Here is a 15,179-nt window from a genome sequence, read left to right as displayed (position 1 = left end):
AATGGGGCCTATGCCATGCACATACCAGAGGGAAGAGAAGTCCAGGAAAAGGCAAGAGGGAGGACAAAGGTCCAGAGGCAGTCACATGCCAGGACTCGCAGGGAGCTCCCTGTGGCTGCAGGGAGGGAGGGAGCACCAAGGGAGCAGAGGGAAAGTGGGACGGAACGGTGACAGGTCAGCGGGGACAAGCCCTGTGAGGTCAGAACTTTGTGAATGCAACGGGAAATGACTTTCATTAAAATCCTACTATACTGCCGGCCGGAGCGCTTCTTTCTGATTTTCTTTGAAGAATTATTATACAACATAACATTACCAATTTAAAAATAGAAATGAAAAAGTGCTTGCAATTTTATCATTTTGCATGGCCTTTGCCAGTTTCCTATGTCCTTGTCTAGCCTTTTCTCACATCTGTGCATATATTTACAGTTTTTCTCAGAGTTACAAACAGCTTTACATCCTGTTTGCTTTACTTAGCTTCTTACCGTATTTGTTTTACGGCCTGATACAAAGCCCTCTGAATAATCATTCGGATGGCTGCATAATATTGCAAGTGCAGACACTACTTCCTCTTGGACCCTTCAGTGGCTTCCAAATGGTCACCATTACTGATGATACACAAATATTTTTCTAGGTTTGGATTGTGTGGCAGCCCTTCTTCTTCATGAATATGGACACAGTAAATTCGGAGAGATGCGAGGTATTTCTTGACCATCCCTATCGGTTCAGAGTTGTGAGGATAATTACCTGCTGATGGTATCTGTCACTTTCTCAGAGTAGGTGCCTTCTGGCACTGGTTCATATACCGCCTGCACTATCTGCAAAACAGACAGACTAGTGTGATGGACATAAAGAGGCCACTAGTATCTACGCTACTTGGCCACAACATGAAAGCTGCCCCATAAGCATTATGACCATGCACACATTTTAATCAGAAACAAAAACATCCCAAGAAATAAAAAATTAACATCGAGTAAACAGTTCTCGAGCACAGACTGTATTCTTCAAGCTGAGTTAAAGTTAGCCTCAGATTCATAATAAATGATGTGTAGGATAATATAATATGCCAATTGTAGGCAATCCAAACCACAATTAAAAATAAAAGACCAAAAGTAATTTGATAGATTTATTTGTATAATTTTCTATGATAAATGAAGACAATTATAGGGGGAAATGTGCCATAGCACATGACGTATATTTAGAAGAAAGGGGGGGAAATAATGAACGGGATCACGTGGTTAATAAAACAATGTGCCTGCTTTTAATTGACATTTTCATAAAAACCACAAATGATCTATTTAGGGAGAAAAGAAATGGCATTTTTAGCAACACAAGACCCTTCTGTCTCCCAACACTGCTTACTTTTGTAGCCAGGGAGAGCATGTTGGTGCTGTAGAAGGGAGGATTCAGAGTTGCCATCTGATAAAGGATGCAGCCTGCCGCCCAGACATCAGCCTTCTCCCCATACGGCTCGCTCTTCAGTACCTCAGGGCTGAATTAAAATAAGGTTGTTAATAGATACTGTCAAAGGCAGAAGAAATCAGCACAGAAAGAAGTCCAATTTTCAAGCAATAGTTGGAGATATGAGGGGAAAAAATGGAAACTCTTTATCACTAATTCAAATAAATATATTAAAAACTATCTTTGAATTCTCCCAGACTCAGATGAATCAAGAAGCACCATCAAGCAATTCCATTTTAAGCACTAAATATCAATGAACCATATAAATATTGCCTATTAAGTGCCTAAGGAAGTTATTTCCAGAAACAATCACCCCTCTGTGGTAGAAGGAATTGTTGGCTCCGGATTTTTACTATTCTGAAGACTTTGCACATCTCACCCTTACAACGGTCTCTTGGGCAGTGGTCATTACCCACCTCTGCCTTTGGTTTGGTTTTGTGTTGGTTTGGCCAGTGGAATATGGAAATGACAGTGAACCAGACCAGAGCCTTTGTCTTAGCAAATATTGAGTGCTTTCATTTGTCCTTTGAGGAGCTTCTGTCCATTACCAAGAGAAGAACATATCCCAGTGGCTGTTGTCCCACCAGCCTGGGTCCAGCATAAAATACACGGAGGAGATCTGCCCCAGACACTGCATAAACCTACAGCCGGAAGGAAGGAGAGCTTGCCCAGAAGGCCCAGACCTATGAGTCTAACAATAAATGCTTATTGTTTTTTTTTTAATTTTTTTAATGTTTATTTATTTTTGAGAGAGAGAGACACACACAGACAGAGCGCAAGTGGGAAGGGGCATAGAGAGAGGGAGACACAGAATCCAAAGCAGACTCCAGGCTCTGAGCTGTCAGCACAGAGCCCGATGTGGGGCTCGAACCCACAAACCGTGAGATCATGACCTGAGCTGAAGTCAGACGCTCAACCAACTGAGCCACTCAGGTGCCCCAATAAATGCTTTATTGTTGAACGCCACTGAAATTTTTGTGATTTGTCATACAGCATTAGTATGGGATAACTGATTGATACAGCCCCTCCCATTGCTCTTCAACTCTAGCCTATAAAGTAGGAGGAAGACCATACTTAAATATGTTGCAGAAAATGACAACATCCAACCTGTTCATCTCTTCTGAAATCACATTTCCAATCTGGACATGGATGCTGTCAGCCTTTAAATGAATTTAAGGTGTGAGAGTTTATGGTTTTGACATTTTTTTAAGTGGAGGGGAGTGCAATTCTCCTGGATATTTTGGAGTAATAGAAGTCTCCTCTATCATATTTGTAGAGTGAAACTCAGGAAAGGGTTTAAAGCACTTAATACCCACACATCCTAAATTAAGTACTTTAGCAATTCACTTCTGTATGTATTTAGGACTGTGCTCAGCCCTCTACATAAATAGAGTAGGGATTAAGGGTTAGCTTTGATGGTGGATTAAGGTATAAAGAAACTGATAAATTGATATTAGAACAACCAGAGTAGACATAAATCAATGTTGACTATTAAGGATATCCATAGAAGGGGCGCATGGGTGGCTCGGTCGGTTAAACGTCCGACTTCAGCTCAGGTCATGATCTCGCGGTCCGTGAGTTCGAGCCCCGCGTCGGGCTCTGTGCTGACAGCTCAGAGTCTGGAGCCTGTTTCAGATTCTGTGTCTCCCTCTCTCTCTGACCCTCCCCTGTTCATGCTCTGTCTCTCTCTGTCTCAAAAATAATAAATAAACGTTAAAAAAATTAAAAAAAAAAAAGAATATCCAAGGAGTTGCTATTTTTGCGAGATTATGAAGAAGAATTCCTAGTTTTAGATTTATGTTATGTGCTTGCAGAGGAAGGTATGATTTCTAGGTCTCTCAGTTGGGCATTTTCATATTTGGTGTTTTTGAGCTCAACAGCATGGCAGTGGGGGAAATGGGAATGAAATTTCCAGGACTCTGCTGGTTCTAACTGTATAAAAAGTGTCTCCTGTTGTCACCTGTCAACTGTTCACATTTAAAAGAAAATGCCTTAACAAGAAATAATGTCCTCCAGAGGAAAAAAAAAATGTCCTTGGCCCCCCACAGAAAAATTTCTCACGTTTTAATCTACTGAGAAGTCAGAGGATTTGTTTCCTGTTTCCAAAAGCTCATGAAGCAGACGCTACGAGTGTTCCATCCATTTCCCCTTAGACCCCTTTTCCATTTCCTGTTCCCGCTATGCTTTCACTCTCAACAGCCAGCATCTGTACTTCTTTGGAAGATAGCCTTCATTTGTTCTCAAAAAACAATCACTCAACCTGGGGGAAAACACTTGTAGGAACAGAATTTGCTCAGTTTATTGTTCTCATCATTCCATCTCCTCCTTCTCACTGGAGACCACAAACCCTGCTCATTCCAACAGGCATTCCCCTTTGCACTCTGGCTTTGCAGCTCCCAGCAAGGCGTGGGGTCTATTTCTCTACCCCTTGAAACTGCACTTGATGTGACTTGCTTTGGCCAAGAAGATACAAGCAAAAGTGATATAAGGAGAGGCTTAGAAAATACTCTTTGGGGCTTTCTCTCCCTTCCTGCCCTGGAGAATCCTATGAACACAACCAGGCGACTGAGCCCAGGTTTGCCTGCTGGATGATGGTAACGTGTGGCCCAATTACCTCCACCCACTACCCACAGCCAGCCTACCATCAAACCTGTGCGGGAAGCCACTGGAAACCAGGTGACCACACATACTGAGCCCAGCCAATACTCTAACCAGCAGTCCTCACTGAGACCAGCCCAATTTGCCCAATGCACCCAGTGTATTGATGTTTTTAAAAAGTTTATTGTATTAGGCCACCAAGTTTTGACGCAGTTTGTTGAAGTTAACTGTTATAATAGATCTCATCAGATTCTCAAAGCTGTGCATGAGCCCTTGAATCAATGCTGTGCGTGAGCCCCTGAAAAAAGACCGAGAATTCCTTTTCCGGGAAAGAATTAAGAAAGGGAAATGAAAGACAAGCAAGACAACTGCCAACTCTCATATCACTTTGCTGCTGGGATAAACTTCAAATATCCTCTGAGGTAAGAGTTTCCTAATTACAACCAAAAGCAACGACAAATAGAACGCAGAGTCTGATTTCGAGAAGCCACAACAAAATCTTGTTATGGTCTCAGTTGTGTCCCCCAAGATTCATATGTCGAAGTCCCAATCCCACTACCTTGGAATGTGACCATATTTTACAATAAATTCTGTATGAGATGATCAAGTTAAGATGATGCCTTTAGGATGGGCCCCACTCCAGTCTGATCGGTGTCCTTCTCCCCATGAGTGTGCACAGACAGAACAACCACCATGTGAAGAGGCAACAAGAGGGTGGAATCCTGGCATCTCCAAGCCAGAGGAGACAGGCCTCAAAGGAAACTAAACTGGCCAACACTTTGATCCTGGACTCTCAGCCTTCAGAACTGTGAGAAAAGAAATTTAAGCCGCCCAGTCTGTGGTATTTTGTTATGGCAGACTTAGAAAACTAATGCAGGTTCTATGAGAAAACCTACTTATGTGTTTTTCACCTTCAAAAGAACCCAGTCTTTTGGAAATATAGCTAAAGTCATTGATTCAATCACATCTTACCAATATCATATAAGTTTTTTGGTGATTATTATTTGAAACCCATTGTAAAATAATTTGCTGTCTTGTAATGATTTCCAATTTCTCTGTTTAAAGTGAGCCCAACTACATTTAGAAAAATACAGAGATTTATAGCTAGCAATGATCAAAGAAAACATAACTTAGACAATATTAAAAAAACATAGGGGCTCTTCTGACAAAGATTAAAGTATTTACAATTATGTGTGTAAAAATCACAGCCATGGTCAGTTATATGGCAATAAAAATGTATTTACTTTTACCATGTACAACATGGTGACTACAGTTAATCATGATGTACTATATACTTGAAATTTGCTAAAAGAGTAGATCACAAGTATTCTCATCACACACACAAAGAGGTAACTATGTGAGGTGATGAATATGTTAATTAACCTGATTGTGGTAATTATTTCACAATGTGTAAATATATTGAAACATCACATTGTATACCTTAAATATATACAATTTTTAATTGTTAATACCTCAATAGTGCTGGAAAAAAATTTTAAGTGAAGTCAGGGATAGTAAAGAGGTGGATGGCAAGGAACAATGTGCATTTATTATAAATATTCTAATAAATAAGTAAACATAACTCATATAGACTGAGTAGCCTTTCAGATGGGGCTGGACACTAACCACTACCTCTGTTTTAATAAGTCATAAATTCACAAATTGATAGTAAAAATGATGTAGAAGATAGATGAGGTTGAGAGGACGCTTAATTTTTTAAAACATAAACTTTTTGTTCAGATTTTAAAATTCCACTACTAGTCCTTCCCTGATATATGAACAATTAAGTTGCTAATTGCCAAGGATTTATTTCTATTTCTATTTTTTAATTTTTTTAATGTTTTTATTTATTTTTGAGACGGAGAGAGACAGAGCATGAGCAGGGGAGGGGCAGACAGAAAGGGAGACACGGAATCCAGGCTCCGAGCCATCAGCACAGAGCCCGACGCGGGGCTCGAACTCTCGGAGTGTGAGATCATGACCTGAGCTGAAGTCAGACGCCCAACCGACTGAGCCACCCAGGTGCCCCGCCAAGGATTCTTATTTACTAAGTGAGCTAAACAAGAAGAGTATTGGACCTAGATGTCTTTTAAAACATTTTAAAATATGAATATTTTTATAACTCTTAAGTAATTCAGTAATATGATAATTCATATAAGTTTGGAGGGGAGACTTTTTCCTTTAAATGGACCAAAGTAAATGAAGTTAGATAACAGATGTTAAAAGGTTTTATGTATAAATAAGTATATTCCTTTTTCCTGCAGCAGTCATATAGGCGTCTTTGTTAAGTTGGATCATTGGCACTTACTTTGTCAGCACGTATGTGAAAATTAGAATATGACACAGTGAAGATTAGCCCGACACCTCCACAAGGACGTCATGTGAATCTGTGAAGCATTCCATATTTTGGAAGCAGTGAGATGACAGGGAAAACTGTCATTAGGACTATTCATTGGGATTATACATTAGGACTATTCTCTAGTCAACAGAGTCATGTCCTATAGGAGTAAAGAGTGACAATTCTGACACCGCTACTCATGCAGTCTGGAATTAGCAGATGGCAAAAGCCAGACTTCTCACTGTTGGAGGGAGTCTACTGGTAAGCAAGGAAAAAGGGAGGTGTACTCTATCACAAGGCAATAAAACAGAGGTAGAGACAACACCGTGAACTTGTGTTTAGCCTATTATGGATACAAGTGATTGCATACAGAAATAGATAAAGATATGTGAATGTACACAGGTTAGTATACACACGTATCTCCTTGCTCTATCAGCTGAAAATGCTTGGAAATGACAATGCCCCAGTAGCAATGAGCACTCTTAGCACAAGACTTTGTATTTTTTTAATTGAACAGCAAAATAAATAAAAGAGTGTGTTATCCAGTTTGAGATGCCATAACAAACGCCAAAGATGGGATGTCTAAGCAGGAATAAACAGGAATTTATTTCTCACAATTCAGAAAGCTGGGAAGTCTAAGATCAAGGTACTAGCCAGTCCTGTTTCCCAATAAGGGCCTTCTTCCTGGCCTGCAGATGGCCACCTTCCTGCTGTATCCTCCCATGGCTGGGTGGGGTTGGGGGAGGGGAAGATGGCACAGAGGGGTGATTGATCTCCGGTGTTTCTTTAAAAAAAATTTTTTTTTTAATGTTTATTTATTTTTGAGAGAAAGAGTCAGAGCGTGAGCAGGGGAGGAACAGAGAGAGAAGGAGACACAGAATCTGAAGCAGGCTTCAGGCTCTGAGCTGTCAACACAAAGCCTGAGGAGGGGCTCGAACTCACTGGCGGCGAGATCATGACCTGAGCCAAAGTCAGTTGCTTAACCAACTGAGCCACCCAGGCGCCCCTCTGGTGTTTCTTATAAAACGATCGATCCCATCTTCCTGACCTCATCTAAACCTAATCATTTCACAAAGGCCCAACCCTAAACATCATCACAGGACCTTCAGGAAACAACTAGTTTTCACCTAAAGCCAGGAGGTGAAGAGAAGAGATTAAGAGGAGACTGCTAATCTCAGAAGGCATTCCATGGGGTTGAAGTGGAAGAGCAGGGCAGAGGCAAAGGAATGATGGTCAATGAAAGCCAGTGGAGAAGACACCCAGGACATGATCAAGGAGAACAGCATTCCCAGCTATTATCCCTGAAAGCCACGGCCCAGTTGTGTCCTTGACCCTAGTGTCTCCTGCTCTAGGCCACGCTCTCCACAGCCACTAAAGAGACCTTCCCATAATGGAAAGCTGATCCCTTCACCACTTCTGAGGACCAGATCACATTCTGCCATTGCCCTGTGAGTCTAACCCATTAAAAACAGCAACAACAAAACATGTAAAATCCTTCCTTGATCCCAAGTCCTCCTGTAAGTACCACTGTTTTCCTCATTTCCAAGCAAGGTTTTTTGAAAGAGTAATTCCTGCTGGCCCTCTTCACTGCTTCACACACCATCCATCATTCAACCCAACTGTGGTCCAGCATCTATTCCTATCTTGCCATTGATACAACTTCTCCCTAGAACCCCAATGGGTTACTAATCGCCTCACTTGTTTTAGGTGACTTCCTTGCAGTTTCTGACACTACTGACTGAAACTTGTTGAGATATATATTTTTTTCATTTATTCAATAAATAGTTACAAAGTACCTCCAAAGTACCAGGACTGTTCCACCTGCTTGGAATACATTAACTGCTTGGAATACTTGCCCTCATGAAGCTTACCTTCCAGTAAGAAGAGGCAGGGAAGATAAAAAACACAGCACAACACAATGATTAAAAAGTAAATTATACACTATTTTAGTAGGTGATAAATGCTATAGGAAATAGAAAACTTAGATTAGAGTAAAGGAAGTTAGGAATGGACGTGGGGAGGCAGGTCGTAATATCAGAAAGGGTAGTCCCTTCCTGCCTCGCAGTTCCCATACAATGGCACTTCTTTCTTTCACCCATGTGTTAAATGCTGTTTTGCGTCTCATTCTTCACTCTCTTTTTGGATAATTTCTTTCACACCCAAGGCTTCCATTGAAACCATATGGGAACAACTCCCAGATCTACTCACCATCCACATGCCCCTCAGGCACACACAGGGGGCCTGTAAGTGTCTCTGTCACAAACCACTGATTCTTAGGGTTAAAGCGCTGAACTCTGGGGCGCCCGGGTGGCGCAGTCGGTTAAGCCTCCGACTTCAGCCAGGTCACGATCTCGCGGTCCGTGAGTTCGAGCCCCGCGTCAGGCTCTGGGCTGATGGCTCGGAGCCTGGAGCCTGTTTCCGATTCTGTGTCTCCCTCTCTCTCTGCCCCTCCCCCGTTCATGCTTTGTCTCTCTCTGTCCCAAAAATAAATAAAAAACGTTGAAAAAAAAAAAATTTGAAATGTTTAAAAAAAAAAAAAAAAAAAAAAAGCGCTGAACTCTGAATGATTTGCCTAGTTTACAAATCAGAGCCGAGAACCCACCCATCCTAGGTCAACAGCCCTCATGCTTTTTTGAATTCCAAGGGCTATTTCTGAGGTATAGCAAAAGGGCCAAGACATCTCTGCAGATGCTGCTGTCAGGGAAATAGTCACCTCCTCCAGGGAGCCATCTTATTTTTTTTTTTAATATATGAAATTTATTGTCAAATTGGTTTCCATACAACACCCAGTGCTCATCCCAACAGATGCCCTCCTCAGTACCCATCACCCACCCTCCCCTCCCTCCCTCCCACCCCCCATCAGCCCTCAGTTTGTTCTCAGTTTTTCAGAGTCCCTTCAGGGAGCCATCTTAAACCCTAGGGCCTGTTTTCTTCATAATGCCTGGTGGGACCTGTGACTATCTTTGCCCTGATATTACCTCCTGAGGCAAACATTTCTTTTCATTTTTCTACTTCTGCCTCTACTTTCATTTATACTTCAAACAATCCTTTGGCTTTTAAAGATGTGTGTGTTCATGTATGTGCATGGGAGCTTTTCCTTAATCTGAGAGACTCAGGGCTGACTACTCTGCATCCCATTGGACCTTTCCGATCTCAAGAGCCAATGTTTCCACAGCATCTGCCTTTTCAGATTTATCCCCAATTCTTGGTGTACCCACCATTATCATACTAGTGACCCACAGATAAACTTAACCTTCCAAATGCTAGTTCTTGCCCCAGAAGATAAACTTATGTGACAGCTGTGAGTTCATAAGAACGATCTTATATACAGCACTAATGAGCAGAAAGAAATGCTGAAGCAGATTCATTTGTTGAAGGGTATATGAAATTGGAGAAGAAATTAGAATTTTTAGAGAAATCGAAAAACTATCATTGAGAAAGTATCTCATCAGCAATATAATGATGTAGCATCTTTAGAAGTGGTGTTGGGAGACATCACAAAAGAAAATTTTGCCTAGCAAATGTTAGAAATTACTAATAAAAGAATGTTGAGAAGTTTGGGACACAGTTAAGGCTAAATTTTTAGAGATAGGTTTCTTGTATTGAAATAATTTGCCCAATATTATTTGCTTCAGTGGGTAAGGATAGAAAAAGGATTTTTGTATCACACTGCAATGTATTAATTCTGAGTCTATTAAAAAAGTACATTCTCAGGTTCTAGCTATCAAACTTTCATCTCCCTAGACTACCTGAAAGAAAAAGGAAAAAGAGAATTTGTCAATGTTAATGAAAAAGAAACAAAAATATAAATTTTAAAAGAATACAAACTATCTGGGAACCCAAGATCCACTATTTGCTCAATCCAGGAGACAAAAGTCCATATGAATTCATGAGGATAAAAATCTGACCTGAAGTGACATAATTAACTGTATAGCCCAGTAATTATAGTTTGTTGAGACTGAAAAGCAAATCATGCTCTATCTTAGAATGATTCAGTATAGCAGTAATGGGATGGATAAAGTGCATGCAATCACACTAGTGCATATCTGTGTGTGTGTGTGTGTGTGTGTGTGTGTGCGCGCACGTGTGCGTGTTGTGCACGTTGGGGCACATGTTTATGGTTTCAGGAGGTAGGTATAATATTTCTGAGAAATAGCTCAAAAAACAATCACTATGGTGGGATGGGAGTCAATGAAAATTAATAGAGATGAGGGGAGCTGGGAGAAGCCAGAGGGAATAAGTGGCTAGGCACATTTTCTGGAGAGAGTGAGCAATGTGATACTCAGATATTCAGTGAGATGAACAGAGTTTAGCAAAAAGGACCCTAGGCAGAATGGTGAATGCAGTTGCAGGATCCATCCATGTTCTGAATTTTTTTCTGTGAGACCCTACTTATTAAGCACCTACAGGCATAGATAGAATATGGTCCAGTTTCACTAGACCATGGAAGTGAAAATGAATTCTGGTCCGCCCAGTGCGTTCCCCACCACGGAAGGGTGAAAGAAGTGAGCTGGAGGAGAGGCAGAGAGGCGGCTGAGCTTCCACTAATGTGGTAGTTAAGGAAATAGGGAGAAGAGAGATTCCTCAGAACTAACTGGATGTGAGAAGGAGCATAAGAGAAGGGAAGACCCCTCATTTCCAGGCTCCCAAGTGTCTGGCCTGGATGATGGGGTGGGAATCAGTATCATTAGCATAGATACAAGTGGATCAGGTGTGGGAGAAGAAACTGACCAATTTGGAATATATTAATTCATGCCTATGAGCCCCACAGTTGAGGAGAGCCAATGGGTAATACCATTCTGGATGTTAACAGTCCCTTAAAGTTTTATCTGTTGAGGTTATGTACCCTGGTATCATGGAAATGTTCTCAGCTCATAGAAGACTGCTGCCAGTAAGCAGATAGTTACACAGAACAGTTCCAAGACTGTTTTAAATACAAACTTCTTACAGAGAGAGAATTAGACGACAGGTCAAGAACCACAGAAAAATATACTATGCCTGAAGAAAACTGGCCACACTTCGATCATAAATTTTAGGGCGTGCTGGCCCCTAGTTGCATCTAGGACTGGCACATGTAACCAATAAAACTCCAGGATACTCAGTGGAATTTGGTTTACTAAAACGTGCAGTATTTGGGGACATATTTACACTAAAAATACAATATTAGAGACACAAACTGAAAAACTCTTTATCTGAAATTCACATTTTATTTGGCAATCCTAGTTGCAATGTTACTTGTGTACTCTCCTTTGTTAGTGTTCAAGTAGTCCTTCTTATAGAAAGGCAAACAAAAAGCTATTTATATACTAAGTATGGTTTTCTTCATTTACTTTATAAAAATAATGAAAGCAGTGTACTTTTATGGGGTATTGGGGACATTTCTCAAAAGGCATCACATTTCTCTCATGTTGCATAGACACATGTATTAATGGTTTTAACACCAGTGAAATCGATGATTAAAAAGTTCTTTTAAATATAAGCAGCATCTTAAAGTACAAAACACATATGAATATCTGAAATGTTAAATCCAGGCCCAATTTTTACAACAATGAGCGTACCTTATCTGTAAGTGATTTAGTTAAATAATAAATACACTGGACTATGATTCATCCATAGTAGCCTCATTAGTTCCAAGGTCAAGGTAGGCCATGACCAGTTTCTAGACGCCAAACCTTCATATTGGCTCACCTGCCTCCTGTGGATTGCATTCAGGGAGATGTGTGATTCAGACCTTCAGTAACATCTTCTAAACTAGAGTGCCAAGACACTCACTGGAAGAATTATCAATATATTTTCCATTAACGAGTAGGGGATGACTTTTAAAACTACAACTGACCCATCATTTCACTGATTAATGCAGTACTTCTTTAAACTGGGAAAGCATTTATATGTAATATGGATAAAACTCATGATAGTAAAAAGAATAGATTGATGCTGTCTTATGCAAAATAGGACCTGTGAATATCAGTGCGGACATCAATCTGCTTTAATTGATGTGTGGTGTTAACTGGCAAATGAAAAGTTACGTTAGATTCAATTTTCATCTGCCCACTAGGATCAGTGGACATTGCCCAGGTGGCACAATTGATTTCAGATCATTTTATATGACACTGCGATTAATTCTTTAGGATCTGTCCATGAGATAACATATGTGCAAGTGTCATGAAAAATTCTATGTGCTATACAAATTCAAAGTGCCGCCACCACCACCACCACCACCACCATCATCATCATCATCATCACTATCATTATTATTTATATAGAGAAATCTGGCACCTTTCATGAGGATTATTATAATAAGTGGCTTAGAAAACAACAGGCATCCCAACGGACATGGTAGTGAAGATGGGACCATCATATTTCTGAATCCTGAAGACAGATGTCTGACTGGACAACTACACAAAACAAATATTTGACCTTTGACCTATTCAAGTCAAAGTCAGATTGGCCAAGGACTTTCACCACACTCGGTGAAAAAGGTTGGTAGTGCTGACCGTGCTGTCAGGCTGTTTTCGACCAGGTCGATCTGAGAAAAGTATGCGTGATCTCGAAACACTAGTGGCTGCCTACTCTCACACGGTCTCACCTATGCCAGCCTCCCTCCAGATCTTTGCTCCTCATTCATGGCAACACTTACCTAGGGTGTTCACTCCCTTCACCACCAAGCAATATCACCCTTTCACATACAGATCAAGTTCTCCCTATCGCATGAAATCTTCTCTTACCAAGTCAGCAAACACAGAGGGCCTGACACTAAATCGTAGCAGCACCACAGCCCATACTCTTCCCTAGTCACACTTGCATCTACTAAATAAATATGAATGGAACACCTACGCTGTGCCAGGAACTACTGTAGATGTTGGGACACAGCATGAAACACACCAAAAAATTCCTGGCCTCACGGGAGTTTCTGTTATACCAAGGGAGGCAACTAACTAACCTATAAGTAAATAAATAAAAACATACTAAGTGCTATGGAGAAACTAGATTCGTCATTTAGAGTAAAAGTAGATTTCATGAGTTAATTAGCATTTAATTGTTCTGTGGCATCAAGCACCTACTTGACCTTTGGAAGGTCTCGAATTCCTCATCTCTGTAAGAAAGGGAGATTTGTGAGATCTATTCTTAGTTTAAAATGCTGTGTCCATCAATTAAAGTTTAAAAACATCTTGATGACATATATATTTATACAGTGTCATAACAAAACTAAAATTTATTTTTCAGTATGACCTAAATTCTGAGGATAGAATCAACATTACGTTCAAAATTAGATCACTTGCTACTCAAAAGCAAATCTGTGAGCAAATAAACAGTTTTTGATGATACATTACTTTTGCTACACAAGTAAAGCCTGTTTTTTGCTTAAGATTTTTAAACAAAACAAAGGTTTTTTATTCCAAAAGGCAACTAGCACATATTTCAAGTCATTTGTAAGAACTCATTTATTCTTTTTCATTGTAGATGTCTTAGGACTGAATCCTCACTGTATTTCCTCACAAAATGCTGGGCAAATAGATCCTAAATCCATAATCTGATGTGGCTGAGGAAGGAAAGAAAAGTATTCTTCTTTCACCTCTAAAACAGAAGCTCTATAGCTCTGAATATACGAAAAACTTTTGCCAAGGCCTCTGGCAGCCTTCTCACCATGGATTTCACTGTGTCTCCCTGCTCCTGGTAAGTAAATCATTTGCTAAACCCCAACAAAGAAAGCTATCAGTAAAACCAGATTCAGTGTGATTTGGGGAGTACAGAAAAGCCTCCACCCATGGTATCTTCCTTGAGGCCGATGTCTGCATCTCACAATAAGTGATCTCTTCTTTTATGTTAAACACTGTAGATGTTCCCAGGAAATTGATGAGGAGAAATTAGAGAGAAAAGATGAAAACACAGGGAATCAATGGCCAGAGTATTGACAGACTGGTTGACGATGACAAAGAATTCCAAACAGAGTCATTATGTATTCAATGCAAGAACAAGAAATAATAAATGTGACCGAGAGCCACAACAAAAATGATCATTGACAATACTAATATGAAACAAAGGAAACACTTGGGATGAGCAAATAAAAAAGTATTTAGTTCAATGACAGCCACTTGTCACTGACGAAAGGTACAACTGAAAATAAAGATTCATGAACCATAGCATATTTGCAGTAAAATGCATAAACATAAACAAAATAGAATGTTTTAGAAATATAAAGACCACTAATATGGAATGATGTGAGCCCCAAAAGGAGAAGAGGAGTAAAGAAGAAAGAGATTTTAAAGGGCAAGGGAGAAAGAAGGAAGCCACTTTTTACAACTGTTCCTGGCTGACTGTAACCCTGACATGACAAAAGAAATTATTTTCCTTAATACTTGGTTTTGCTGACATCCTGGTCTGCCATAATTGATTATTGTCTCTATTAACCTGACTAAAATTAAAGTTTAAAATAAAAGCAATCGTCCACTGTATGACTCCAAGATTTCTGTGTAAAAGTTCAAGAATGAGGGTCAATTTTTACCACCATTTTATCTGCACTGAATTGCTAGTTTCCTTCCTGTAAGCAAGGAGCTAAGTGGTCTACCTAAACGTTTCTTTTTCAAGTCAGTGAAATGCAAGGTAAGCAGCTTCATACTTTAATTAGAAGCATTAACCTTTAAAATCTCCACATTCCCAACTTCCAACACCACGGAAATTAATTTTAACAATCTGAAAGTTTATAAAAATAATCCTTTCTTCTCTCTTTTAAATACAGTAGCTGCAGGCTTTCAAAACAGAAAGAAATAAAGCACTTCATTCAGTA

At 40.1% G+C, this 15,179-nt stretch overlaps 1 protein-coding gene and 1 non-coding gene across 22 annotated transcripts in view; one reads left to right on the top strand and one right to left on the bottom strand.

Moving 5' to 3' along the window:
* NEK10 (NIMA related kinase 10) overlaps positions 1-15,179 on the bottom strand; it is a 224,029-nt gene that overhangs the window by 88,998 nt on the left and 119,852 nt on the right. For 19 of the 21 annotated variants that reach the window (XR_009261689.1, XR_009261688.1, XM_058729687.1 and 16 more), the window contains 2 exons: positions 1,360-1,489; positions 745-815 (listed from right to left, as the gene is read on the bottom strand). Coding sequence is in view for 18 of the 21 variants with exons in the window: in XM_058729687.1 (XP_058585670.1) it covers positions 745-815; positions 1,360-1,489 (201 nt within the window). In the remaining 3 variants the exon portion in view is untranslated. Of the gene's footprint in view, positions 1-744; positions 816-1,359; positions 1,490-9,991; positions 10,144-15,179 lie in introns of those variants that run through there. The other 2 variants (XR_009261690.1, XM_058729703.1) reach the window with 2 other exon arrangements.
* LOC131513291 (U6 spliceosomal RNA) lies at positions 6,357-6,465 on the top strand. Its single transcript, XR_009262514.1, has one exon. It is a non-coding gene; the product is annotated as a U6 spliceosomal RNA (small nuclear RNA).

Source organism: Neofelis nebulosa, chromosome 5 (genome assembly GCF_028018385.1).
Source record: "Neofelis nebulosa isolate mNeoNeb1 chromosome 5, mNeoNeb1.pri, whole genome shotgun sequence".
NCBI classification, from domain to species: Eukaryota; Metazoa; Chordata; class Mammalia; order Carnivora; family Felidae; genus Neofelis; species Neofelis nebulosa.
Note: the sequence above shows the minus strand (reverse complement) of the source record. Positions and strands in the feature narration are given on the sequence as shown.